We start from the raw sequence: 26,430 nt of genomic DNA on the forward strand, positions 1-26,430 counted from the left end.
ACCGGCACACCGGGGGGGCACCGGCCCCGGCTCCCCCAGCCCCAGCTGCACCCATCCGTGACAAAAGGCCGGGCACCCGCCGCTGCCCACCCCACTTATATAATGGCCGGGGGCTGCAGAGGGCCCTGGGCGTGCAGCAGCCCCGCACCCTTTACGGGGGCGGCAGGAGGGCAGAGCCCCCCCCCCGAATGAAACCTTAAGGAAAGCCCTCAGGGGGGTGAGCTCGGGGCAGGGGGGACGCGCTGGGCTCCCCCCCCCCCTTTGCCCCCCGCCATTCCCCCGAGGGAGAGGACGCGAGGCCTCGCACCTCGCCCAGAGCAGGGAGGAGGGGAGGGGGGACCCCACCGGTGCCTCCCCCCCCCCCCCCTCGGTGCCCCCGGTGCCCAGGCGGCGGTGACCTTGCGCGAGCCGCCCGGGGCGCGGCGTGCCGGCCGTCCCCAGCCCCCTCCCGCAGGCAGGGCGAGCCCCGCCGCGGCCCCCGGCCCGCCGCGCACCGGCACCATGAGCAAGCAGAAAATGCCGGGCACGCACCGCCCCCCCCCCCCCCCCGCCGCTTCCCTCCCTCCCTCCCTCCCTCCCACCGGCGGCGGTAACGGCGGGGCTGCCCCGGGCCGCGCGGCGGGGCGGCGGAGGAGGACGACGACGACGACGAGAAGGAGGAGGAGGAGGAGGAAGGGAGGAGGAAGGCCGGCGGAGGGGCTCCCCCCGCCCGGCCAGGCCTCGCAGCGCCCCGCTCCGCAGCACCGGCCCGAGCCCCGCCGCCGCCGCCGTGCAGCCCCGTGCCCGCCATGATGGCCCGGGCCGGGCCTCCCGCCGCGCCTGCACCGGGCCCCGAGGCGGAGCAGGGCGGGGCAGGGCAGCGGCCCGCACCGGGAGACCCCCGGTTCCCGCTGCCCCAACGCGCTCCCCCCTCTCCCGCCAGCACCGGGCACGGCCCGCTGCCCCCCGCGCCTACCTGGCCGGCCCGTTCCCCGGGCCCCCCGCGCGGCACTAGGCCCGGCTCAGCGCCACGGCGTTTCCCGGGCAACCGGCGGCGGCGGCGAGCCCTCGGCGGCGGCCCCTCCCCCCGCAGCGGCGGCGGCGGCGGCCTCTCCCCGCGCCGGGCGGAAACGGCACTGGGCGCACGGGGATCCCCGGCGCCGGCGCCAGGGGCGCCCCGGCCACGCCCACTCCCGCTCCCCGTTGCCCGCCTCGCCCCGCCCCCCCGCGCTTCCCATTGGAGGCGCCGCCGCCCGGCCACGCCCCTTCTCGATCCTCATTGGAAGCCGCCCGCCCGCCCCAAGGGGCGAGGAGGTTGATTGGCTCGCCCGGCTGCCAATCGGGCGGGGCGGCCCGCCGGGGGCCGTCGAGGCGGCGCGGCCGGGCGGGTCGCGACGGTGCCTGGTGGCCGAGGCGCGCTACGTGCGGGGGGGCGGGGCCTGCGGTGACTCCCGCGTCGGGACACGTGGCAGAAAGAAGGGGCGGCGCGGGCGGCCGGGATTCCTGGGCGGCCGCGCTGCGCATGCGCGGGCCGGCTGGGAGGGGGGGGCGGGAGGGCAGGAGGCTGGAAGGGGAGCGCACGCGCGCTGCGGCGGGCGCGGGGCCTGCCGCTCGGCACGTCCGCGCCGCGGGGGGAGGGGGCGGCGGGGTCCTGTCAGGGGAGAGCCCGCCCCCGGCCGCGGGCCTCAGGGGGCCGCCTCCGTCGCACGGCGCCCCCGGAGCGGCCCTCCCGAGGGGAAGGGGGGAGCCTCGGGGGCTGCGGCCCCGCACAAAGGGCGCTGCCCGCGGGGGGAGGCCCCTCAGGAGGAGGCGGCGGGGCCCGCCCGCTGCAACCTGCGGGTTGTAATCAATAAACGCCCCCTCAGAGCGCCCCCCGCAGCCCCCCTCAGGCTCCCGGCGGAAGAAGCGACGCGAGGGACGAGAACTGGGTCGGAACACCCCTTTAATGCCCGCTGCGCCGTTGGCTTTTTACACAAGTCTCACAGCCCCGCCGGGCGCCCAGTCGTCACCCCGCGGCGCCTCCCGGTGCGGCCCCGCCGCCTTCCCCCCCCCCCCCCCCCCGCCCAACTCCAGCCCCCGGGGCACGAAATGGCCGCGGGAGGGCCCCGCAGCCCGGCCGCCGCCGGCAGCCGCCATCTTGTGCGCAGCGCCCGGGGCCGCCCCGCCGCGGCAGCGAGCCCGGGCCCGGCCCCTTCACCTCGGGGGGCTCCCGAGCGGCTGCCGCGGCGGGGCAGGGCGGCCCGGGGCCGGGGGGAGGCCGCCCGGGGCCGCTGGCGGGGAGCGGAGCCAGGCGTGCTGCAGGCACTGCGCGGCCGTGGCGCGGTGCTCGGGGGCGTACCGCAGCGCTGACAGGAGGAAGCTGGTCAAGGGGGCGGCCTCGTGCTGTCTCCACTTGTACCTGTCCACCAGCACGGTGTGGAGGCTGCAGGGGGAGAGCCTGGAGATCCGCAGGAGAGCGCCTGTCAGAGACATCACGAGCGCGGCACCTTAATCGCACTTCGCCAGAGGAACAGGCTGCAACTCCTCGCCTCGCGCAGTTCAGCCAAAGCAGCCCTCCCTTCTGCACTAATCTTCCTGCCTCAGCTTCATCCGCACTTCCGCTGGCAAACTTGGCTCTCAGGTGTTTCTCAGAAATCATCTTCCCAAACTAATGTCTGGAGCCTCCCCCTTCTCGGGTATTTAGCTGAGAACACACCAGGAGTGAAAAACGTTCCAAGAACAGTCATGGCGCAGCCCCGCGCAGTCCCTGCGCCCGTCCAACCCCGCGTGCATCGGCTCGCTGCAGCGCCTCAGACAGTCACAAGACACTAACGTTTAATTTGCTTTGTGCCTGCTGGCTGCGTGAGGCCCAGAAGAGCGCCACTGCTGACCAAGAAGCGATCCTTGTCCCCGCGAATGTGTGGTGTAAATGCGGTGGTTCAGGTTAGGCATGTGCGGTTAGGCCAGTTTGGTTCTCACGGAGAGCGCATATAAAACAAGGGCTGGTTTTGATTCACGTATGTTGAGCACCGCAGAAGGAATAAACGTGAACAGGGGATCTGAACGAGCGGGGAGGTGTGTGGTGAACTGCAGCCTGGCACTAGTGTGCAACACAGAACGAGTCGTAGGTAGACGGGCTGTATGGCTGGTGAGCGTGAAAGAGGAGGACAGACTAAATTGCAGAAGGATGGAGTCATGCAATGCCTTGAAGTCAAAAGACAAGGATTTCAAGCTTAATGAGTCAAAGGGAAAGGAATTGGAGAGATTAAAACAGAAAAGACGTTACAGTTAGGTCAGAAGGCTAAATATAGCAGCCATGGTGGAAGGATGGAAGGATATGAGTGTCCCATTCCTCCTCATCATCATTGTTCTCTGCCAGTGAATGGGTGAAATGCAGCCGGTTACGCACTCTTTTCAGCTTTCCTGCCATGTAGCTATTTCCTGTCCTCATTTCCATGCTCTCCAGATCCACAGGAGGAAGGATGGAAATCTTTTCCCTGTTGGGCATTTGCCATGACCATTTTTGAGGCTTTTGCATTTGCATTAATTACTGGAATGCTCCTGGATTGCAAAGGTGGCCGGGCAGGAAGTGTTACTGCACTTTATGAAATCTCCACCTCAGTTTTCTGTCCCTGCTTGTAGCCTGCGTTGTGTAACATCACTTCAGGTGGTTTTCAGCGTGAGCTGAGTAGCAGTGTGCCAGAGATCCACAGTGATTTTTAGAGTAAACTTCCCTACTCCGATTCTTACCTGGCCTGCTGAAAAACTTTGTTGACTTGTTCCAGGAGAAAGCAATGCGGGGAGGGATTCTTCCCAGGAGTTCAATAATACGAGCAACATGATCTGGAGGGAGGGAGAAAAAAAAGACAAACACATCTATGTACAAAGATTGAGACACTTCTGTCAATGAAATTAATACAACTGATGGAGTCCTACCATCATCTCTGGAGAAATATTTCCCAGGTTGAGGATCAAACAGACACTCCCCTGTTGCCATTTCAAATGCCTAGAAATGGAGTAGCCTTGTTAATTCACCGACCGACTGGGAGTTTTTCTTCCTTGTTAACTCAGTACGGGTGCCAATTTCCCTTCCTATCACACAGAACTGATACACGGAAAGGCTCACACTGCTTTGATCTATCCTGTGCCATTGTGAAACAGCTCCTTTAGCTCCATCAGGATGGAAACCAGTTTGTGCCTGATCCAGTCAAGTCTATGAGCTAACATACATGGAGTGCGAATTGCCCAAAGCGTAAACTAATTATAGTGAATTATATCAGCAGCATACTTTCAGTCCAAAGTGAAGGAGTGCAGACAGCCTGTTTTTCCTTCTCTGACTCAGCCACGGCAAGGAAGTCGTGCTCCACATGCAGCACAGAGGTGGGCGCTGAGGACATGCTGGCCCTGGCCTGTTAGTGTCAGTCGTCTTCCATGCACGCACGCGTTGCCTCCAGCCCTACCAGGCAGCCCGTGCTCCAGATGTCCGCAGGGGTGCCGTAGTCTAATCCGAGCAGCACTTCCAGGGCACGGTACGGCTGCGTCTGAATCTCCCTGGAAAAAGGCTTGTACTGAAATAGAAACAAACGCCCTTTGGTTAGCATCCGTAAATGAGTAACAGCGATGCTTGTGGTCACAAGCTGTCCGCGCAGTAATGAGGATCTCGGGGGCAGAGCTGAATGTGTGTACTAAAATGTGTGCAGGAAACATCAGACCCGTTCTCAGCCCCACTTACACTGTGGTAAGTTTACCTCCCAGCATTCAACAGTGAACACGATTTTGAATTTGTGGTTGTACGGACTAACTGCAAGCTGAAGAAGGATCCAAAGCTGATGCCTCTGGGAGTACAGTGCCCAGCTCTGAGCTGGGAATGCTGAATAAAACACCCACTGGAATGAGCATCACTTCAGCACTCCCTGAAGTTACTACTCAGCTGTGGAAGGACTGACACACAAAGTGTGACGGAAAGAAGTGCAGAGCATCCTGCGCTGGCATGGGACCGGGACTTGGAGCAGACTCACCGTCCAGCACGCGCTGCCCAGATCTGCAATTTTCACTTCTATGCTCATTAAATCAGAATCTTCCAGTTGATTGCCAGGATCACCTCCTAGGTGGAAAGGACAGAGAGAAAACAGGTCTTTCTCCAAACCAACAGCTATTCATCATTTACTATGGAGGATTCATGTATGAAGTTTTGAAGTTTTTAAACCTAAAAGGTCCAAAAATGCTTTAGACGGATGGCTCCTTTTCGTCACCGATAAAATGCCACCTCTGATTTGTGAGGAAACACAAAGGAAGGGCTGGTATCCAGTCAAAATCTAAGAGGATGTTAGGGAGGACAGCAGCTTTCAGAGGAGTTGTGGGACCACGTGCACCTCTCCTGCTGCGAGGTGCCTGCTTGGCAAGCACTGTGACGGTGACATTTTCACAAGACTCTGGAAAAGGGTAATTTTTGTTTTACTGCTTTACTCTGAGCTGTCAGCCTCCGGCTAACATTGTGCCTTTCTGCTCCAAGCAAAAGACTCTCTCAATAATTTGGCATTCCCTAATTGCTCCAGGGTTTGAGGGACAAAATGGCAACATCATGGGAGAAATGCTCATGGGAGAAATGCTCGTGGGAGAACATTGTGGGAGAAAATACAAAGGGGCTCATTGCTGGGAGACTAAATCTCTTGAGAAACTCTCTGGCCCTATGTTTTATTCTATATTCACTCCGTTCTCTGAAAATAAATCATGTTTCAGAAGGCCTCAAAGATTAGACTGTATACAAGTCTCCCACAAACCTCAGGAATATGGGAAATAAAGAGTAGATGTGTCATCCAGCTTTCTGATCAGACCAATCCGTTCGGTGGCTGGAAATACCAGAGGAGGGAACGTTCCCGTTCTGACAGAATCAGCTCCGGCGTTGTGGTGAGGTTATTGATGAGCACCTGTGATTTGTCGTCGTTCCCCACGCACACCTACTGGCAAGACCACTTCTCTGTGGGTGCCTTGAGTAACCTGGAGCCACTCGGTCTGAGGTTTGTAGTAAGCAAAGATAGGAGAGGCCTCTCAGCCATTTAAGCTGCCTGTGCTGTTTTGTACCGGTGTTTCAGGAGCTGTGAGCTTTTCCTAAGCTATCTGCACCCACCTCTCCATTTTGTCCCTGACAACACCCTCTTAAGCCTCTTTTCTTGTAGAAAACTTCCGCAGCTCACCTGTTCCCTTTAACCTCAAATCCTTTCTCTGTCTACAGTCGGCAGCGTCGGAGAGCAGCCTTTGGAGCCCTTTGTCACGGACGCACAGCAGCACGTTCTCAGGTTTGAGGTCTGCGTGGATGATCCGGCAGCGCCTGTGCAGGAAGTGCAGCCCTGCCAGCACCTGCGGGAGCATCACAGCACCTCAGGTTAGCAGCACGATGGAGGGAGCTAGGGACGTACAAGCACCCTGCATGAACTTGCAGGTGCACCCTAAAGAGGGGTAGCATCAGCTCGGTGGCCCTGCGTGCTTGGCACAGGGAGCCTGGGGACAGGGCCAGAGAGTCCCCAAGTGCCAGCACGATGGGCGAGCCCAGAGAGCTGGAAACAGGATGGAGGAGGCCTTGCAACTACAAAGCAGAATTTTCTCCTGAAAAGCCACTTGTGTTTATGCGGCTGTTAAGCCCTTGGCCCGCCGTGCCAATCTGTTAACACAGCATTATCATCGGAATGTAAGCTGGGAGTCGGTTGTAGGGAGTTTGACGTGGCACAGGAGGGAGTCCCATCGTGCAGGGAGAGAGAAGGAGGTGAATCATAACCCGGACAGGAGGAGGGAGAGATGACGAGTGAGTGAGTGCAGAGAGGAATTAAGGGTGCTGCAGGAGAGCCATGTAGGGAAAGAACAGCTCACGGCGGAGCAGGGAGAGCCTGGCCGTCACAGGGAGAGAGAAACAAGGCGTGCAAGAGAAACACTCGCTATCAGAAGTCAATAACAGCGAAAAGGCTACTGGGGAGCTTTGTTGCCTTTTTCTAAACACTCCGGTCAGTCATAAAGGGCTGGCAAATCTTCTCTGTATTATCAAAATCTATTCTGGGATGAACACCAGCCCCAGGGAAATACCAACCTTAAATGGTAACTGAAACACAGGGAAAGATTTAAATAGCTAAACCGGAGTGAATCAGAAGTAAATACTGCCCCAGTACGGATCTGAAGGGAAAAAAAGAAATGAGATTTTCCTATTTATGCAGATAAGGGAGTGGATCCAGCAAAAGGCTTGGCTGTGAAATGGAGCACATTGATTAACACCACTACGTTTTCATATAACTTATTGAGGTGTTAGTGGAACCTCTTTAGAGGAAGAAGTGGATATTCCAGAAAAATGATGGAGGAGGAAGTGTTTTTTTTTTTTTCTCAGTGTCCCTAGAAGGGCACAGGAATCAAGGTAGCAAATCTTCATCTTGGCAAGTCTGCAAACTTCTGACAAATCTCAGCATTGGAGGCAAAATGTGATGTTAACTATTCTTAAACCTCACTCAGGTTTCCCAATCCTTAGCTACACAGACAACACATAAGAAACTCAGCTTGCACGGCCTGTTTGATCAGCATGCCACATCCTTACAGGGGATGAAGGAAGTGTTGCCTCTGAGAAAACTGCACCAGCAATTTGGAAAGCCCTGGGAAGGAATCCGTGACAAGGCAGACTGCCTTGGACATTACTGTGCAGACAGCCGAGGGCAGCCCTGAGCCCTGCCGGACCCATCGGTGCTACCCGTGGCTGGAAGCTGGGCTGAGTGCTGTCAGTCTGGCAGCAGACCAGAGGGAACTTCTCAGGGTAGCAGGAGGACAGAGAAATGCATGGTTTGTCAACAAGAAACGTATCCGTGGCAGGCTGTTTGTCCCCTGCTACTCCTGCGAGCAGCTGAGCTGCTGGAAAATTCAATGAATTGCCATCTCAGTACCCCCTGACGCAGGTCTGCAGATTCCTGACGCTTCACATCAGCGGTCCTGACCCCTTTCCACACCCGATGAGACTACAGGCACGGGCAGAAAGGCACACTGCCCTGTATTAATGAGATTGTGTTGACTTCCCAGTCTGCATTTTATTTAACATTTTCTCTCCTCAGGCCCGAAAGAAGTAGCTACTGTTTTCCTTTAAATTGTATGCCTTGGGCACTGACTCTGTGTTGTCCCTTTGATGCAGTCACAGGGAAGTTCACGGCAGATGACCCCGGGATGAAGACAATGACTTGTCACCCAGCCAACACTCCCATGGTGCCCTCACCCAGTCAGAGCTCAGTTCTCACCTGCTGTAAAGATTTTTTCACGAAAGGCAAAGGCAGTCCCTGAGCTGCATAGTTACACATCAGACATCGCAGGGAAGGACCCAGGGCCTCAAATACCAAGCACGTATGTGGGAGAGAGTCATGGATTCACCGACAGAGAGAAGGTGCTACTACCAGCCTTTTACCCCTCACCAGAGCAGCCAAATATCTCCTTAGTCAACCTCCCCCCTCCAGCCACCTTCACGTGCCCTGGTTTTACACCATCCTGTGGCTCTCCAGCGCAAGCCCAAGCTTTGCTGACCCAGCATCGCTCCCAGCAGAAGGATATGAAAGCCGTTCTCTCCGATCATTCTGAAGTCATCTAACAAACAGACAATGTTTTCTCCTGCCCGGTCCTTCCTCTTCATGCTGCTCACCTGAGGGGGAGAATTCCAAGAAAGCTGCAATTAGAGACGTATATGTGAATAAGGACACCTTGCATCCATTTTGTCCTGTTCTACAGCCTCTCTCCTCCAGGGGTTGACACTTCATGAGAAACCCCATGAAAACAATATCAAGCAAACCAGGCTCCGAGCACACGAGCTGAGTCTGTTACCACAGAACAGATTTCTGTATGTTGTCTTCCCCTGGACCAGGTAGGAGCATCACCCTCTCAGCATCTGAATAATTCAAAGCATTGTGCTTGTGGTTGGCCAGCTGAAGGCTAGTTGTTCTACCAGGGTGCAGAGCAGCTTCCACATCTGGAACAGCCCAGTGAATTGGGCCTCTTTGGGCCAAAAAAGGGTTGGCTATGGGCAAGTACAGCCGAGATCTCTGATACTGAGTCGCGGGCGAAGGGGTGAACACATCTTTTGTACAAGAACCAGGAGCCATTACATACACCTAGCCCTTGGGAGGGTCAGAAACAAGCCAGAGGAGATGTTTCTTCACACAGTACGCGGATAATTGGTGGCAGTTCTTGTCACAGGGCGCTCCAGGTGCTGAAGCCCACATGGGCTCACAGGAAAGGAGGGCACGCTGTGGCATGAGGCTGCTCCCACAGAGCGCTGATCCAGCTACAGCAATGAATCCTGTGTGTGTATGTGTGTATATATATTTAATACAAACATACAATGAATTCAGATATAAATATATTCCGTTTTTCTTTTTGACACAGCTGTAACCATGGGCGATCAGGGTTTGGTTTTTGTGCAGCTGCTGGATCCGTTTGCACCAGCACCAGGAGGTGTGTGGAAGGCAGGGGGACCGGACCGCCTCTTCTGGCAGCGCTGCGGGCACGGACCCCTGTACTGGTGGAGGTGGCCCTGGGAACCAGCTACGTTCTGGTGAATGGAAGGCGTGTCTTTTGGAGAGAGGTAATAAGAAATCAAGGGTAAGGCTCGGTCTATACACAGTATTGTGCTGATGTGTAGAAAAGCACCCCTTTGATTACATTCAATTAGTGCCACTTTGTACTTCCTCTTGCATCACCAAGTCTGGCTCATATCCCTTTGGAGAGGGCCTGCAGATTTACAGGTACAAAACAAACCTTTTCAAAACCTGCTGGAGAAAGGCCTCGGAGTAATTTGAAAGGCAAAATGTAATAGCTTCTGTTCACATAAAGCTGATGTAACTTCGCATTTAAGTAAACTCCAAGAATTGTAACGAGCTTTCTAGAACTAGCAGGTCAAGCCATCTTCAAAGGCAACTAGCTGGGACTCAGATGCATGCACCTAATTACTACATCCATTAGCAAAGGCAGAAGGAAGCTTTCCGAGTTGAGAGGTTTATTATATGTTTGCTGCATCCTGCATTTTTTTCCTGGATATTTCCTTTTACTTCAGTATTTTTTTTGTGATAAAGCAATGCCCTCTGAGCTAGGAAGCACACAAATACGTTGGAAACATTCTCATCGCTGCCTAAGAACACCATTACCACCTTTCTGTGTGTGTTTTTTTTTCCACCCTGTATTTCTCTGGGTTCCTGCTGTTTACTGGATTTTGGTCTCAGCTGAAAGAAATGGGCCGGCGGGGTGAGACACAGCCACCTGTCCAAGCAGGAGGAAGAAGAAGGTGCCTGTTTCAGAGCCAGTGTGACTTAATGAATTATCTAATGTCTTTTTCCATTCCCCAGCCCAGCTCCTCAGGCTGAGACTTGGAAGCAGAAGGGACGATGAGGCTGATACTCTGAACTCAGCAGCCATCCCCACGGAGCAAAGCACAGAGGCTGTGAATATTACATACGCATCGGAGGAGAGAGACCTCGTCCTGGGCAGCCTCAGCAAAGCCCTCCCTGCTCTTCAGGACCTTCACAGCTACGTTCTTCTTCTTCCTACAAAACGAACCATGTCTGTAAGGCAGTGCACGCCAGGGTGGCCTGCGAAAGGGACAAGCCCTGCCCAGGAGAGTGGCCGTCCCTCTCCAGACGGCGGCCAGCCCCTCACCTCGTGTCCTGGCACAGCCAGACGGTGGCAAAGGCCCCGCAGCCCAGCTCGCGCAGAGCCTGGTATCGCGTGTTGAACACCTCTCCTTCCCGCACCGGGTGGTGGCCTCCTGTGGGGAACGCGGCCAGGAGCCATTACTGATAGCCTTAAACGCCCTCAGACTGAAAGGGCAGCTGAGGACAGCGTCCTCCCAGAGGGACAGACGGGTCCCTGTGACCCGTGAAGAGCCCGGCACGATGTCGGCTGCGGTGCGAGGACTGACCTGTGCGCTGCGCCGCCGGCACCTCCTCCTGCACCCGCACCTCCATGGCGCCGTCCCAGCAGGTCCTGGCAAGAGGGGACAGAGGCGGTGGGGAACCAGGCCGTGCGGCACCGGCGGTGCGACCTCCTGCAGGTTAGTCCTTTAAAGAGAGTTAGAGGCAGGGCAGCTGCACACGTTGATCTGCACACCTCCCGTTCGCTCTTCTAGCCCTGCTCTCCCCGTTTCCATCTGCCTCATCCAAACCTGGAACTGGGCTGTTGGGAACATTTTGGGAGCTTCAGCGAGGTAGGGATTATTTTTGGATTATTTTAGGAGTTCAGGGGAGGAAAGCTGGCAGGCTGAGGCTGGACAGGGATGGACTCCTGGCTCTCAGATGGGAATCTGAGGTTTCCTGGCTCTCGGGTGGGAATCTGAGGTTTCCCCGTGCCCCGTGTGGATTCCCAGTGGCTCGGGGGGACCGCGGGGCCCCTCCGTGGCTGTGACACCAGCCTGCGCAGAAGGCCAGCGTCCATACGCGCCCCATCTCGGGGCTTTCGCTTGCAGGAGGAACTTCGCATCCCAGGTTGGTGCTAAGCAGAGCCTGCGTTTCAGAAGCTGCCCTGCACATCTGTCTGCAGCCCGGGGCCAGAGCAGGGATTTATCACTGACCATCCCGTGACCCCCTACAGAGAGGCCATAGCGGAGGGGAGAGGCTGTTCCCCGGCGTTTCTATGACAGCAAAAGGTACAAACACAGGCAGCGCAGACAGACAGATGCAACTGCTGTTCCCCCCGCCCCGCAGCACCGGTGTGGAATTGGCTTCAGCACTGGTCACCTGAAATAGCACCCCCAAGCCCCGCGTTGCTAATGGAAATGTGGATTTACACTGCCACGGGCTGGGTGCTCCCAACCCAGCGTTTCATAATTCAGAAATGTCACTTGCTGTAAGCTTCACATGAACACGCGTTGCCAGAGCTTGTGACAGGTGATAATAACCCAAGTAGACCATTAGCGGGGGTAGAAATATCGACCTTTAAATCCTTCAGAATCAGGTTGCCAAAGCTCAGAGCTTGTCTGCACCGGAGGAATTTCAGAAACAGGCCCAACAGGCTGGCAGCGCTGGTGCATGCCCTGTCACACGCCTCATGGCAGCAGCCACGACTGGGAGCTGCCCTGGGACAGTAACATCTTCCAGGTGCTGGAACAGAAGCACGACTTCCTCAAAAGACTAGAATTTCTTTCCATATGCTGACAACCCTACCCCAGTACAGCAACGGAGCTATTGCCTGCCTTTGGGCACCAAGCGAGCTCCCAGCACATTTCTAATTAAGGCTCAGGCTGGGCTGAAGGCTGCTCGTGTGGTCAGGGATACCCAGAACTGCCAGAGCTGATACCGCTCCATTTACCCTAGCCCATGGAGCAGTGCGCAAGGAACTCAGAATGCCTCCAGCTCCATTACACCTCAGATTCAGCATTTACACGTGCTCTGAGTCAGCCTCCTTTAGGCACAAATCTGCAGGACACCACATGACCGTATAGCCACTGTCTTTGTCAAATATTTACCAGAGTTCTAGCTGTGCAACAGAGGTGAGACCAGAACTGTCCTCATACGTGCACAGAGACAGCCTAGCAGTAACCCTGCAAGCCCCTGCACCACCAGGTGTACCTGAGACCTCTCAATTCGCATCTTCCAAGGTTTTGGCACATCATTAGGACTGCGGACATCAATCTGAGAGCTGGGCAACAGCCCTAAAGATTTTATTTCTTATGTCACTTAACATCCACCTACCAGAGGAACAATTCAAGAACGCGTGGGGATGAGAGCTCAGCAGCATCTACCCTAGGTGGATTTTTATGCTAATAGGAGTTTTGCTTTTGTCATTAAGAGCTACGTCACGCAGAACCCCCGGGTTCCTGCAGGCCTGGAGCAGGTCAGAGAACTCACCCTGAAAATGTGCTGCTCCCACCGGCTCCACGGTAGCTACGACGGGCAAGGAGCGGTGGTGCTTCGCCCCCGCCTGCACAGCTCCACCTGCAGGGAGGGGTGCAAGGAGCTGCCCCGCTGCTCACCACGCATCGCAGCGCCTGAAGCTGCGGAGTCCAGCAATACTCGCCTCCATCTTCTGCACAAGTACAGGCCTGGCAAGCCCCGGCTGAGCGCAGCATCCCCACGAGTCGTGACACGCAGTGCAAATCGCGACATGCAGCACAAAAGCAGCCCCATCGGCGCGCGGGGCTCAGCCCCACTGCCCTCAGACTTACCGTGCGGCAGCTCAGGAGGCCGGGCACGCTGCCCCGCTCGTCATCTGGCTCGTGCTGGAGCTCCCGAAAGTGAGATACCACCTGGTGCTGCTTTCCTTTTAGTCTGCGCTGCCCGGGAGGGGTGTCCTTGAGCAGACCAAGCCCTTCTGCATCGCGGGATGGACGTGCTGAGGAGCGGGGCAGGGTATCGGATCTCAGCACCGTTTCTGGGAACAACCTTGGCTGCAGGGTAGCAGGAGACCCAGGACAGCTGCGGTGGGTTTGCTTTACTGCTGCACCTGTCTGCGCAGCCCCCTGCCTCGGCCACCCTGGCAGCAGGTCCACCAGCCTGCTGCGGCTCCGCGGTCTCCGCAGCAACTATTTATAGAGGGAAATTCACAGCTCTGCCGAGATGGAAACGGGAAAGTCTTCCCCCTCTGCTCCTCAGCTCCTGTACCCGGAAAGCACGAGGCTGCCTGGTGGTTCCCACTGCTCCTCGTGGCTGCGGCACCACCTCCTGCCCCTGCTCGGCAGAGGGGACACACTCCCCTCTCCAGCTCCAGGCTGGGGGACAAGGACACGGCACCGGTGCCAGCAAGGCAGCGCAGCTCTCCGCAGATGCACAGAGGCTGCACGAGGGCTTTGGTGCAGGAGCAGCTTCTCCCAGCGGAAGGGATGGGAAGGGGCTGCGGGATGCAGAGCGGCCACGATGGCAGCAGCCTCGCTGGGCACCCCAGCAGCCTTGCAGCACCGAGGAACGGCCACCCGCAGTGAAACCACTTCCCTGTTTCCCCTCGGCCACCTGCAGCAGAGCTTGGCAGCCCCGGCCGTCCCCCGGCTGGGGCCCTTGTGCTGTGCAGCTCAGGTTTCCCGGCTGAGCCTGCAGAGAGCCAGCCCCGGAGCAAGGGGTTAATCCTGCCCCGCTGCCAAACCAGGAGCCAGGGCCTCGCTTCTCCCCCTGCCTGTGCCCCTCACCTGCCGCCCCCAGCACTAAAAATACCACCGGAGGGGCAGAGACAGCAGCGGGGCTCGGTGCTGAGAGCCGGGACTGGGGCAGCAGCGAGGGAGCAAGATCTGTAACCCCTATAAAAGGTCAGCAAGAACACACATATAGGTGAAGGAGGGACTACAGTGTAGTGGCAGTGTATATATATATATATATACACACATACACAGAAGAAGACGACTGTATCTAAAACTCTGCTAATAAAGGAAGGGGGGAGGAAGCACAGATGGCCCTGGGGCCAGCTTTAGGAGGCTGGGAAGAGCTGTGCAATTTGCTGACGCATTAAAAGTTGTTCACCTAGTTGAGGAGCGGTGGTTTCTGCCATCAGCGAGGAGCATGGAGCACACCTCAGGCAGCATCACCCCCACCCACCCTAGGAAAGCAGCCAGCCATTCCCCCAAGGGATTTGCTCCCTCTCACACCCCAAAAGGCGAACACATTCGGGGCAGCTGCGTCGTCGTGCAACACAAGCGGGACACGCAGGTTGTATATTAAAATTTATTGAATTATTGTGTAAGAATTCTCTTTATTAAAATCATTTGGACTCTAAACTGATTATTTACAGACAAAACCTTTTATATCACCCATAGATTCCTACATCTCAGAACAGTATCTACAAACAGTTATTACACTATGTAACAAAATTCAGATTTTTTTCAAGCTTTTTATATTAATTATTAATTCCAATTTGAGAAAGACAGTACCTCGGGTGCTCTGAGCAGAACTCAAGGTGTGGCAGGGTATAAATGCAGGTCAGGCCATACCGTAACAGAGACGGACACCACGTCACATGGCTGGGAGAGGGCAGAGTCACCAGGACAGAGGACCAGGAGAAGAGCTATGAGAGCAAACCGGGTGTTCAGGAAACCAAAACGATCGTCCTGACAAGAAAGGCACCAAAAAAGCAGCGTCTCGCTGCGACTGGGGCACACCCTGAAAAAGAAATGGCATTCCACCGAAGCAGCGGGATCCAAGAACCCTTTTATTTTCAGGAAAAAGAAAGTAGCCATCGTTTCGCGATAAAAAAGCTCCCAGGTACAGCCTAAACGTGCCACTGAGCAGACGAAAGCAGTGCTCTCACATCTACGTGGTGTGCTTGCCCGCGGCCCTCAGCTGCGCCAGCGGGAGACATTCGACGCACTAACGGATACTTGTAATACTGATCAGCTCTCAGCCTCTCAACCAGACCACGGAAAAAGCAAGTTTCTTTCTCTGACCGCAGTACAAAACATTCAAGATCACCCTTCTGAGACTGCGAAGGGAGCGCTGACTTCCCTCGCAGCACTCGCTCCTTCCGTCGGGGGTGCCCGGCTGGCCGCTCGTGGGACCAGGCGGAGACTGGGAGAAACGTGGAAGGATTGTGAGAAATAAATAAATAACTCTTCCCCGCAGTAGGGAGTTTTACAATAAAAAGCTGTTTTGTGCAAATCTCAATGCAACCGAACCCTGCTGTAGGAATGGATTTTGCCACAGGAGGGGAGAACGGACGGAGAGAAGGGGGAGCCGTGCCTGAGCACCCTGCAAGGGGCTGGGGGGCCGGAGGATGCTGAGGGCACCGCGATGGGGAGAGGTGGGCACCAGCCCCCTGCCCTCACCGCACCTGCACCAGGCACTGCCTCCTGCCCGGCCACGCAAGGACGAGCTCGAGATGTTGAACACATCACCCGTGTTTAGCTCTGTTTGTAAGTCCTGATTATTGCTCTGATGAAAGCAGATTTTCACAGACAACATAAATCATCTCTGACATCCGGGAGCGCTACTGAGAAGTAAAGAGGCTGTGGAGCTCGACTCCCCCAAAAGCTCCCTGCGGGCAGAGGCTGCCCTCTCAGCGTGGTTTTACCCTGACCAGAGCAGGAGACGCTGCAGGACCCAGAGAGCTGCCGGAGGGGAGCAGAAGAGAGCTGGATGCCTGGCACTGACCCCAGGAGACACCGAGTCCCCTCCCTTTGCTGATGTGAAGCAGATCCAGAACCAAGCCCTGTGCCGCCCTGTTCTGGGAAAGCAGAGAGAAAATCCTGCAAAAATAGGAGCAGACATGAGCAGCCTGCAGAGCCTTAGGTCCAGCAGATGCCTGTGGCTCCCGGCAGATGCTCAGCGAGTTGGAGGCCACAAACCCAGCCTCGCTGCCCAGAGCAGCAAGTCCACTGTCAGCACCAAAGTGGGGCAGCGCTACACTGCCACTGCCTGTCATGTCATTCCTTCATCGACCTGAACCAGGCAATTGCCTCTCATGGTTCCTAAGTGAACGGGCTTTATGAACGTGCGTTGTATCTGCCTTTTCCTATCTGCCAGTCCTTTCCTCCACCCAGCTTTTTTTGGGCTGATTTCATCAGATTTAGTTGAGACACAAGTTCCAGAGATGCTAAGCTCCCACAAGTTCCATGGAATAGGGTGGTCAGGCAGGAGACAGACCCAAAGCGGTGCCCTCCTGGGGGAAGAGACACAGGCAAACTCCAGCCTCTCCTTCCTGCCACCCAGCGCAGCAGGATGGTGGCACAGGGACAGCGGCTGCACTCTGGGCACACAGAGTACCTGGGAATGCTGCTGAGATGGTCACAGCAGGGGGCTGGCTTTGTGGCAGGGGAGTCTGTAGGAAGACAGACCAACACGTGCTCGTTATATTGCTCAGAGGAAATCTCACAACTGCGCAGTGCTCACATGAAGCCGTAGGACTGATCCTACAGGCCTGGAACTGCTGCGATACGCAACGTAGAGAGGTAGGGATGTGATCGTGCCCTGTTCTAGCTCTGCTCCCTCCTGGCCTGCACGATCACTGTCTACAGGGAGTGACAGGAGTGAGACCTGCTGGCCTGCCCCAGGCACGCGGGACATCGGCCTGGGCTCAGCAGGGGACAAGAAGAAGTAGGGTAACCTTTCAGACAGGAATTCACTCACAGAAGGGCAGAGTGCTCTGTCCACAAGGTGAGAACCGCCCCCGAGTGCTCTCCAGGAGGGAGCAGAGGGGCTGCCTGGACGGCTGGTGACTGACTGTGCGCTGCTCCGGCCTCTCCTTGCTCGCAGGCGGCACTCCTGTTCGCAGGGCACCCAACGCCCTTCGGGAACAACACGGTTGTGCTCCTCGGCTTCCTTGAGTTCACAGCTCCCCAGATGACCTTTCTGTGTGCCACCACCGGAGAGTTCGGGAGGTGAAACTGAGGTGTAAGGCGAGCCTAAGAGAAGAACACACAGCTACGCCTCAAAGCGAGCTGCGAGGAAAAGCAAGCTGCTGTTATGACAATGCAGACGTCTACGAGTTATCCCTGCAGACAAAGCAGTGGAGAAAACTTCGCTCCAGTGCTGACAGACGTTTGTCAGTAGAAGTGCACAGAGATGCTTCTCCGAGAAAAGCTTTGTCTCAAAGCCACAAAATTAAACATTCTCCTTTAGCATTTAAATACATTATCTTTCTGAGGGTATTTACAAGTCCAGTTCAGAGCAGCAGAACAGCCAGACACCAGAGGAAGGGGAAGTGGCACAAGGCATTTGTTGTGCTTTTCAGAAGAGCAGGGCGACCCCGGCCACAAGGAACCAGGAAAGACGGATCCAGAGCTGGGTCAGTGGAGACCAAGGCGAGCCGGGCAGCCGGCTCCTCACGTGCTAAATTTGTCCTGAGGGAAAGGGCGAGGGGGTGGTGTCCATTTACAGGGGGCTCCTGGGCGAGCGCACCTGCTGGCGAGCACGTTACATCCCGGCAGGCGTCGCACATACTGGGTAGCAGGAGGCCGTCGCCATCAGGCCCTGTCCTTTCCACACCCAATGTCCAGAACCAGTGGGAACACTGCTGCAAGGAAGTTTCTCAGGTGGGGTACTGCAGGAACGCTCGCTAATCCATACAGGGACAGAGGTCAGTGTTCCTGTCAGCCAGGGGAAAGCTTCCCGTATCCCCAGTAAAATGAGCGGCCGCAGCCAGGGAGCCTCCTCCGGCACTGGCAAGGGCACCCATGCAAGGCCAGGACTCGGCAGACACGGTGCTTGGTGCTGCCACCTGGCTCTTTGGCAGCGCCGTTCGGAAGCTTGGCACATTCACCTAACGTCTGTAGGAAGGAGCCGTGTGGTCCCCTGAGACTCCGTCAGAGGAAAACTGAAGTTCGTTTGTTTTGCTCGTAAAAAGGAAAAAAAAAAACCTGTAAAAAAATATTCTCTGAGATGCAAGGACGCTTGTACTTCGTACTGCCTTGGCCATCCCCGTTCGTGTCACCCGCTGGTTCCTTGGAGAGTCTGGTTCCAACGGCAGCAGGACGCCCTGCACATAGCCAGGACGAGCATGGCCCTGTTCAGCCAGGGGAGAGCAGTCTGTCTGCGCCTGTCACAAATCCGTGACCTTATTCTCCACAGCTGCTGCAATCTGTTGTAGCCTATATCCGAGCTGCATCTTCTGTGCTGTTGGGTCTTCTTCCAAGGCTGTGATGATCTGCAACGAGACACAGCTCACTGCCTGCCCTTCTCCAGCGCACAGCGCTGCCAAGCAGCTCAGCCCCGCACACGGGGGAGGGCACAGAGCAGCGTGCAGAGCCCCACGCTGAAATCCAGCATGCTGAAGTGGGTTTGTAGTACAACTTAGCCACAAAGTAAGTATTCTAGATTTGTCCTAACATGCTATGTAGAAGTCATAGTGTAAGAAGAATGCTAAACTTCGTACCTGAAAATTCTATCTTTAGTAAAGGAATCTTAAAATGCAGTTACTTTACAGTACAATATTTAGATACCATAATTAAAAAAGGCGAATATATTTGAAATGTCAACAGCCTCCAGGTTAGGGCTAAGTCCTTTTTTTGTGCAATATCCCCCATCCCTCATCGGTAAGAGTAAAGCAAACTTATGACATGGAAGTTATACATGCCAATGAAACAATACACAGCATTGTAATGATCTGTCTGCTCTTAATTATTAATTTTGGGGGGTGTTTTTGATTGGACAGTGAAAGGAGAAGGTCATGTTCATACCTGCCTGGGAACGCACTCACCTGGTCATAGTACTTATTGATATATTTGTACAATTCATGCAGAGCCACCAGGGAATTGAGGTCACCTGAGTAATTCTGAATAAGAGAGGAAGTCAGATAAAGCTGTGAGACACCTAACAATTGTTCTTCCAAATTCCACGTCCTCATAACTCATTAGGAAATGTGCCGGAGTCACTAAACCCAGCACAAAGCAACAGGAAAGGGAATTCACCAGTGGTTCCTAGCAAAGGAAAAAACCCACACGTACTCCCTGCCCCAAAGCCTTGACTGCACTTTTCTTTTCAGTGGTGCCATGAAGCAGAGCAGCCACTGGGAGCAATCAGTATTTCTGCACACAGCTGGAATATCTGATCTTTGCATTACCGACTTTCTATAGCATGCACTGATGAGGGGCCAGGGTGATTTCTGAAATAAATAACTTTATTTACCCGTGATAGCTCAGCCAGGGCAGAGTTCATCTCCTGGTCACTGGCAGAGATGGTCTGACGAATGTCCGCATAATACCTACGGCGGTACACAGGCAGTTATCTTCACGTTCCTCCCAGCCTCCTTCTTACTGCTTAAACTACAACTCCCCCATTCGTTCCTTACCTTTCCACCATTTGCTTGTAGCGAGGAATGTCCCGGGCATAGAGCAGCTTATTGATTGGAGAGTCCTTGAACATCCAAAACCAGAATTGATTACAAAAAGCTCCTTCATCATGCTGTGAGCTAACCTCAGCGGGTGACACCGTCCTATTCTCTGTTGTTTGTTCAGGACTGGGAACTTTTGCCCGCTGCATGGAGGGGCACTTTAAATACTGGGCTCTCTCCCTAGTAACACAGTCCGAGGAACCGTGTACTGGTGAAGGGACCCCTGGCACATGAGAGCAAGGAGTGGGCCTGGTGGGCTGTCTCAGTGCAACCGCGCAGACACAACTGCCGTAACGTGTCAGTGCTGCTCAGACTGCCTGTGCCACCTCCGCGCTTCTACCTCCGCACTTACCCGTCCCAGCTTATGGTCAGCAATCGTACAGGAGTCCATGAAGGTCTGTGCAATGACCAGAAGCACAGCATCTACATTATCTGACGTCTGCACATCAAAAACAAACTGGGGATTCTTGATGATGTTGATCCAGAACCGCAGGGGCAGGCTGCAGAGAAGATGGAAACGTGGCAGCTTATCAGCAAAGAAGGCAGCTGTGGTGCTGGAAGATATTCTGTACATGCTACTGGTCATACTGGTCACCTCCCAGCTTCACCCTCTCGGCAAAACCAGCTTTTCACACTGTGCTTTGCTGCCTTGCACTCCCATTTTGCTGCTCCTCAGCAGACACAGGTGGCTCTCTCTATGCAAGGGGGCAGCTCCAACCAGATTAGCAGTGCCTCTGTCGGGGCTCGCAGACCACCGTACCTGTTTGTCTTCCAGATATGGATGGTCTCAGGATCTGCAATCCCGTAGTGTAATGCCTGCTCATCCAACAGGTCAAAGAAGTATTTGACTGCCAGAGGGACGGGGCGGTTGGTACTGAGGATCACCTGGAACAAGTCATCCACAAACTTCTGCAGGGTGCCCTGTGGAGAACCAAGCAGGACAGAGTCAGCACAGCCAGAGGAACATGAAGAGCCCAGGCCTCACGACGAGAGATGACCCTCTTCTGCTCAGCGACCTCCTCTCACTGGTCCCAAGCTACCTCACATCCACTGCAGGAGCAGCAGCAATGGAGAAATGAGGCCCCAGAAGCTTCTGGAAGAGAGGCCAGGGGAAAGCGCATGAACAACCAAAACACAGAGGGGAATCAGACATACTTAGAGCCAGTACAGAGGCTTACTAGAGGAGAGAGAGCCTGCGACATGAAGGGATGGAACTGCACTGTAGGGACTGACCAGCGGAGGGGGATTGCTGACTGCCAACAGCTGTGTTCGGCCAGACAGGAACAAAGAGAAGGGATTTGCTCAGCAGCAAGAGAAGTTTGGGGGCAGAACACAGACACCGCCTGGCAAAGCGCCGGGGCTGTCCCTTGAGGAACCCAGCTGGAACCAACTAGCACATGCACCAACCCAGCCTCAAAGGGGCTCTTCATCTTCACACACATCCCTGTAATCTGTCAGGGGGATATGAAAGAAGGCAAGATCCCAAGCCCAACACAATCTGTGCTTCTCACCTTCATAGAGAGCAGACGTGTCAGATAGATCTCTGGGATTGCCTTGGCTCGTTCCCGATCTCTTAAGCTCCCACGGCGATGCTTGGGAAGCTCTGGCTCTTCTGTTGGTTTTACCAGGTGCCAAAGTTTTATCCCACCTTCATCTGCATCCTCCAGCATCGGTGTTTCTAAATGGAACAGTTGTTTAGAGACAAGTGTCAGCCCTCTCACAGTGGAGCTTGGCCAGGTTATGCTCAAGGAAGAAAGTGGATTTCACAGTATGATAGGTTGACAGATACTCCTAAGGGAAGGAACCACTGGAGGCCTCCACCCAGCCTCCTGTGCAGAGTACAGCTATCGCTAGCGCTGCATCAGGTTGCTTTTGTCCGCTCAAAGTCTTCAAAGTCTTGGGAACTTCCCACACAGAGATCCCCCATCCCTGGTGGCCTGTTCCAGGTCAACACACAAAATTATTGAAGATTCCTACAAGCTGTGGACTGTGCCCAGCACTACAGCCAGTACTAGAGAATTCTACTTATCCTGCATTTTCACATCTAGCCTGGCTTTTCTCTGCTTATGTACTCTATTGCTTTTCCTTCATTTTTCCTGCCCAGACTTCCAGTTTCCTGACAATCCTACGAGGGTTCAAATCACATAGCAGTCTTCCATAGCAGCATAAAGCTAGGGCTATAGCAAGTCTTGTCCCACCAACTTGACAGGTGCTGTAAAATCATTTCATAAGAAGCGGACATCACACTCACTCTCTCCTGGGATGTAATCCTGATTCTCTCTATGGATGTGCTTGGTCAGGCGAGGGACCAGTGCTACTGTTGCTCCATCAGGCACCTGCACACAAGCAAAAATCAACATTCAGAACAAACAGCACGTCTCTCATCAGCACAACAGGCAAGTGCTTGTACAGCAAAACAAACTGAACATGCTGTACCATTACTAGAAATAGGGATCTCGGGGCACTGTCACTATCTGTCCTGATGGTGGGAGAACCTTATTTGTACAGATTGAAAAACTGATGTACAGAACATTATGAAAATGGTAATGCCCCAGGATTGACGTCATTCACATCTAGAACGCGTGGCAGCAAGGTGTGACATATTGGTGCACGATACGACACACGAGTGTAAGACAGTTAAAAACCCAAACTCTGTCCAGTCCTAAAAACTACATCACAGACCAGTGTGATATCACCTACTAACCGATTTGGACCGGAATGTTAATGAATCCAGCAGGGTTGCCTTCACTGCAACATACACTCAGTGTCTCCTCCCAAGCTCTAGGCATGCCCACGTCTCAGGTACATGTTCAGGAGGGGGTTTTTCTGCTTGAGGAGTCACAGTGCAGGACACAGCACTGACTTAATCTGAATATGCTGCTGCAGGAAAGCTCTGACGATTTTACAGTAATCCATGAGGAGCCAGAGCCACAAACGGAGTGTACCAGTGTATAGAAGATTAAATGGGAGACAAGGCAATGGTAGACTCAGTTCTGACCTTGTAATGCTGAAGAGTGTTCAGGCGTTTCCAAGTTCCTTGAACAACAGATGTCACATCCTCATCGGACAGAATCAGATGACCTGCCAGCCCTGACCTCCACTCTACAGGCATTAAAACACAGATAGCAAGCAAAGAAACAAAAAAACAAGTTAAGTTAAAGCATCTCTGAAGTCTTGTGCTTCAACCTGAGCTAGCAAAGCACTAAGCCAGAAAAGGGACAAAATCTTCCCTCACAGACACTATTTAGATGCTACCACTGACTCCACTGGCAGGAAGAGCCAGTTCATGACCATAGCAACTCTGCACTGAAATTATCTTCCTTTCCATACCTTCTCATGCCTTTTTTTTTTTTCCCGTGCCCTTACCTAAGCCATTGTCATGGGCCAGGTCTGGCAAAGAACACCAAGCACCATGAAATCGAAGGGGCTGGACTTGCTTCTTTCCCACCCCTACCTCTTGCTCTTAGTCTTTTCTGCATCGTGCCCTGTTGGGTCCAGCCAAAGTGCAAGATCACTGGTCAGGGACACTGCAGGCTCAGCAGAAAATCGTGCTGTGCACGGATAGCACATGAGCACTCTCCTCCACTTCCTCACTGAGTCTTAGCACCAAGAAGTTCTACTCACCGAGGTCCAGGGTGTCTGGGTCTGGTCGGTGACAGTACGGTGTCCCTTTATAGATCTGGTCTAGGATTTTCTCCTTCACCTGTGTTATAGTGTCACAGTCTAGCACTTTTGCAGAAATCCCTTGGGAGTCCTCTGCCCCTCCTGCAGCAACTCCTGCTTGTGTCAAAGCGTTTAAAGTCTGCGGAACAAAAGAAAAGGTCACAGCTCCTCTAAGGTTGCTATGCATAATCTGACACATTTACACCTTTGATGGCTGGCATTAAAGCACGTTAACAGCTAACTCTTTCACTGGAGGAGTTTCAGAAAACAAAATTCTACAGGTTGTTAAACACCGTGTTCCCAGCCTTCCCTTGAGAGCTGGAAGTCGGTTTAACAGCTCTAGGGAGCTCTAGGCTTCCATGTGCCATCAGCAATTTCATCCCCTTATTTCTAGGCACAGAGCACGGAACATACACCAGATTACTGCGGTGATGGCTCCTATCAGCCTAGGGCAAAACTATCTGATTTAGCAGGGCTCTTGCTCAGCTACTGAGTTATGCTGCTGCGACAAAGCTGGCTCCTAGGAGGTTGTGCTTCTGCCTTAAAGAGGAGGACATTGTGCAGGACGTTGTGCTTCTGCCTTGAAGAGGAGGACATTAAACTCTGCCACACCAGAGAGCCCAGAGGGGAAAAAAGATTTGGTGCTTACCAGAGTCCGGTACTCCAGGTCCTCTCTCAGAAGCCGGTTGTCATTCAGGGTATATTTGGCTTTCCCCGTCACCCAGTCAACGGGGCCCTTGTCCACCTGGTGTTTGATTCCTCGAAACAGCATGTAAAGTGGCTCCCCAACAGAGTCCTGGCACAGAAAGGAAGGAGCTTCACTCAGGAGAAATTCACCTTGCTCTTCCCAGCAGAACCCAGCAGCTTGGAAACACAGACACCAAGCAGAGGAGCAGCAGGACGGAGGACACCAGTGATACAGCAGTTAAACCACTGCAGGCAGGCAAAGTCTCTGCCAACGGCTCCTGCTCCAAGCACAGGGAAATCGCAGGGGCTAAGGACCAGCAGGATGCACAAGACCACAGCATCACTGTCTCCATGCCGCTAATCAGAGGGACTCTCCTTGCTGCCCCCCTCCCTGGAAACAGGGAGTGGCATCGATGCTGATTTAAGCATCTCTCTTCCCTGAAATACAGGATGACTCCAGCACCATTTCAGCTAAGAGTGAGGCACAAAGCAAAGCTGTGGCTGCCTCCCCTCTTTTGGCCCCTTTACTTCACAAAGAGACAAAGAACTCACCCTCACAAATGCATACAGGCAGATGGACATCCAGTTGGTTAACAGCTTCTCTACCACTGTTTCCGTCCTGAAAGAGAGTATGAGGTTGGTCACAAAGATACAGTGCACAGCAGGAAGGGTAACTGCAGATAAAGATCGCTCCTTTTGAGAAAAGATGAGAAAAGAGCACGCTAAATGATGATACAGGATCGAGGGAGGAAGGAAAAGGAAAGAATACTTTAGGGACCAGTCAGGTTAGTGCTCTTGATCCTACTTCTTATATGAAGCTCTTTTCAGCCTGAAGGAGGCACCAAATGACAGAAGAGACAAAGGGGATAGAGAATAGCCTCTGTCAGGTCTCAAAACAAGATAAATTTGTTCAGATCAGAAGGATACACTGGACAGGAGCTAATGGGGATCAGAACACAGGAGATATTTCAATTTAGTTTCCAAACATGGCAGGATTGCGAGTCCCAGAGACCTCTAAACAGCAGATCTGACAGAGCTGCAGTACTTGAACACAAGGAGAAAGCTAACACACAGCAGCTTCAAAAGAATAGGTGAAGAAAAGAATTTGGGGTGGGCAACTTCAGCTTCTTACTCTTCTCACACCATTCCTCCTTTTCTCCCTGCCAATTACTTGATGGGGTGAGGGGTATTATTGATACTGCTTTCTCCTGTTTGATGTACGTTGACACACACTGGCCCTACAACTGCAGTCCATGCCACAATGTTATTTTACCCACAGCAGTTTTTCAGAGCTTGCTAGCTGGACAAAAAGGTCCCCTGATGTATCTAACACCAGGACCACGTCTGGCTTGCTCACCTCCGCAGCATCAGCTTGGGGTTCTTGGCCACATACTGCTCCACAAGGTCATTCAGGAGTGTTTTGAGGATGTCAGTGAAGTACTCCAGCTTCCCATGCAGCGACACGGTGAGCAATGATGCCACATAGGCCCGGTCTCTCGGAGAGAAAGTACGCTGGATTTCCAGAGTGTGGATGAACTGGTGGAGAGAGAGATAAACCAGCGTGTGAATCCCCTGAAAACAAGGCAGTCCCACCTACTGGCTCCTGAAAGCAGTGGTGCTGCAGGAGGGGGCTAATCAGGAACGAACTTTAATGAGCACTGCCTGCTTCCTGCCACCAGTTGCCAGCAACGTGGCCCAGACCCCACAGCATGCTGCAAGCAGAGAGTGGGACCTTACCTTGGTGAGGAAGAGCTTGCTGTTGAGCAGGTTGGAGAGCTGGACCAAGCCCTGCTCCACCGTTTGCCGCCGGCACTCGGGGATGTCCAGGTCCCTTTGCAACGGTGACTCACGGTGGCCCGGGAAGAAAATGCGCTCCGCATAGGACTTGTAGTCCAAGAAGGGGATGCCTGTGCCCACGAGGTCGCTTGTGAGGTCCATCATCTCAGTCATCAGGTCTGGGGGAAAGGAAACGCCCGTGATGTTGACCACATGATCACACAAGCGATGGTACAGAGCATGAGGTGAGTGCAGGCAGGAACTAGGGCCAGCAGGATGGGACTGAAGAAGAGGAAGGATGTTTCCTGTCAGGAAGAGTCACATTGGAGTACCATTGCAGGAATATTCATCACCAGACTAGGCTCTGGGAGGAACTGCATTGGGAACCAGCAGGTGAATTTGGTGATTATTCTCATTTACAGTTAGGGTCTGGCTTCCAGTTTTATAAAAAGGAAGCCACTGTTCAGCACCAATCTGTGGTTACGGGCATTACCTATACACAAAGTTCCAGAGATCTCCTGCTCCTCACTGCTTCCCCCATTAGTTAGAGATTACAATCTGAGTAGCTTGCACAAGTTTTAGAGCCCTGGATGCCCCACACAA

The 26,430-nt window shown here is 54.2% G+C and overlaps 2 protein-coding genes and 2 long non-coding RNA genes across 11 annotated transcripts in view; 2 read left to right on the forward strand and 2 right to left on the reverse strand.

Moving 5' to 3' along the window:
- SETD5 (SET domain containing 5) overlaps positions 1 to 12,751 on the reverse strand; it is a 76,397-nt gene extending 63,646 nt beyond the window's left edge. Inside the window, exons 1-10 of one of the 3 annotated variants that reach the window (XM_080606826.1) lie at positions 10,880 to 12,751; positions 10,618 to 10,726; positions 10,418 to 10,505; positions 8,444 to 8,611; positions 6,153 to 6,315; positions 4,977 to 5,062; positions 4,419 to 4,526; positions 3,895 to 3,964; positions 3,709 to 3,801; positions 2,378 to 2,438 (exon numbers count right to left, since the gene is read on the reverse strand). In XM_080606826.1, the coding sequence (XP_080462952.1) occupies positions 2,378 to 2,438; positions 3,709 to 3,801; positions 3,895 to 3,964; positions 4,419 to 4,526; positions 4,977 to 5,062; positions 6,153 to 6,315; positions 8,444 to 8,611; positions 10,418 to 10,505; positions 10,618 to 10,726; positions 10,880 to 10,925 (992 nt within the window). In that variant the 5' untranslated portion in view covers positions 10,926 to 12,751. Of the gene's footprint in view, positions 1 to 955; positions 1,165 to 2,377; positions 2,439 to 3,708; positions 3,965 to 4,418; positions 4,527 to 4,976; positions 5,063 to 6,152; positions 6,316 to 8,216; positions 8,319 to 8,443; positions 8,612 to 10,417; positions 10,506 to 10,617; positions 10,727 to 10,879 lie in introns of those variants that run through there. The other 2 variants (XM_080606827.1, XM_080606828.1) reach the window with 2 other exon arrangements.
- On the forward strand, positions 4,914 to 10,439 carry LOC308200733. 2 transcript variants are annotated; one of them, XR_013955758.1, is made up of 4 exons: positions 4,914 to 5,975; positions 6,191 to 6,340; positions 9,352 to 9,550; positions 10,308 to 10,439. It is a non-coding gene; the product is annotated as an uncharacterized lncRNA (long non-coding RNA). The 2 variants fall into 2 exon arrangements; XR_013955759.1 differs by lacking the exons at positions 9,352 to 9,550; positions 10,308 to 10,439 and adding an exon at positions 7,534 to 8,233.
- On the forward strand, positions 10,879 to 15,828 carry LOC308200737. Its single transcript, XR_013955765.1, has 2 exons — positions 10,879 to 11,011; positions 12,745 to 15,828. It is a non-coding gene; the product is annotated as an uncharacterized lncRNA (long non-coding RNA).
- Positions 14,590 to 26,430, reverse strand: part of PLXNB1 (plexin B1) — a 76,159-nt gene continuing 64,318 nt past the window's right edge. For all 5 annotated transcript variants that reach the window (XM_080606824.1, XM_080606822.1, XM_080606825.1 and 2 more), the window contains exons 25-38: positions 25,789 to 26,006; positions 25,409 to 25,587; positions 24,604 to 24,670; positions 24,014 to 24,160; positions 23,326 to 23,503; positions 22,700 to 22,803; positions 21,953 to 22,037; positions 21,213 to 21,379; positions 20,462 to 20,622; positions 20,054 to 20,201; positions 19,660 to 19,724; positions 19,497 to 19,572; positions 19,069 to 19,143; positions 14,590 to 18,516 (exon numbers count right to left, since the gene is read on the reverse strand). In XM_080606824.1, coding sequence (XP_080462950.1) covers positions 18,412 to 18,516; positions 19,069 to 19,143; positions 19,497 to 19,572; positions 19,660 to 19,724; positions 20,054 to 20,201; positions 20,462 to 20,622; positions 21,213 to 21,379; positions 21,953 to 22,037; positions 22,700 to 22,803; positions 23,326 to 23,503; positions 24,014 to 24,160; positions 24,604 to 24,670; positions 25,409 to 25,587; positions 25,789 to 26,006 — 1,775 coding nt within the window. In that variant the 3' untranslated portion in view covers positions 14,590 to 18,411. The remainder of the gene's footprint in view (positions 18,517 to 19,068; positions 19,144 to 19,496; positions 19,573 to 19,659; positions 19,725 to 20,053; positions 20,202 to 20,461; positions 20,623 to 21,212; positions 21,380 to 21,952; positions 22,038 to 22,699; positions 22,804 to 23,325; positions 23,504 to 24,013; positions 24,161 to 24,603; positions 24,671 to 25,408; positions 25,588 to 25,788; positions 26,007 to 26,430) is intronic.

This window comes from Anser brachyrhynchus (assembly GCF_964034855.1).
Source record: "Anser brachyrhynchus genome assembly, chromosome: 10".
Classification (NCBI taxonomy): domain Eukaryota; kingdom Metazoa; phylum Chordata; class Aves; order Anseriformes; family Anatidae; genus Anser; species Anser brachyrhynchus.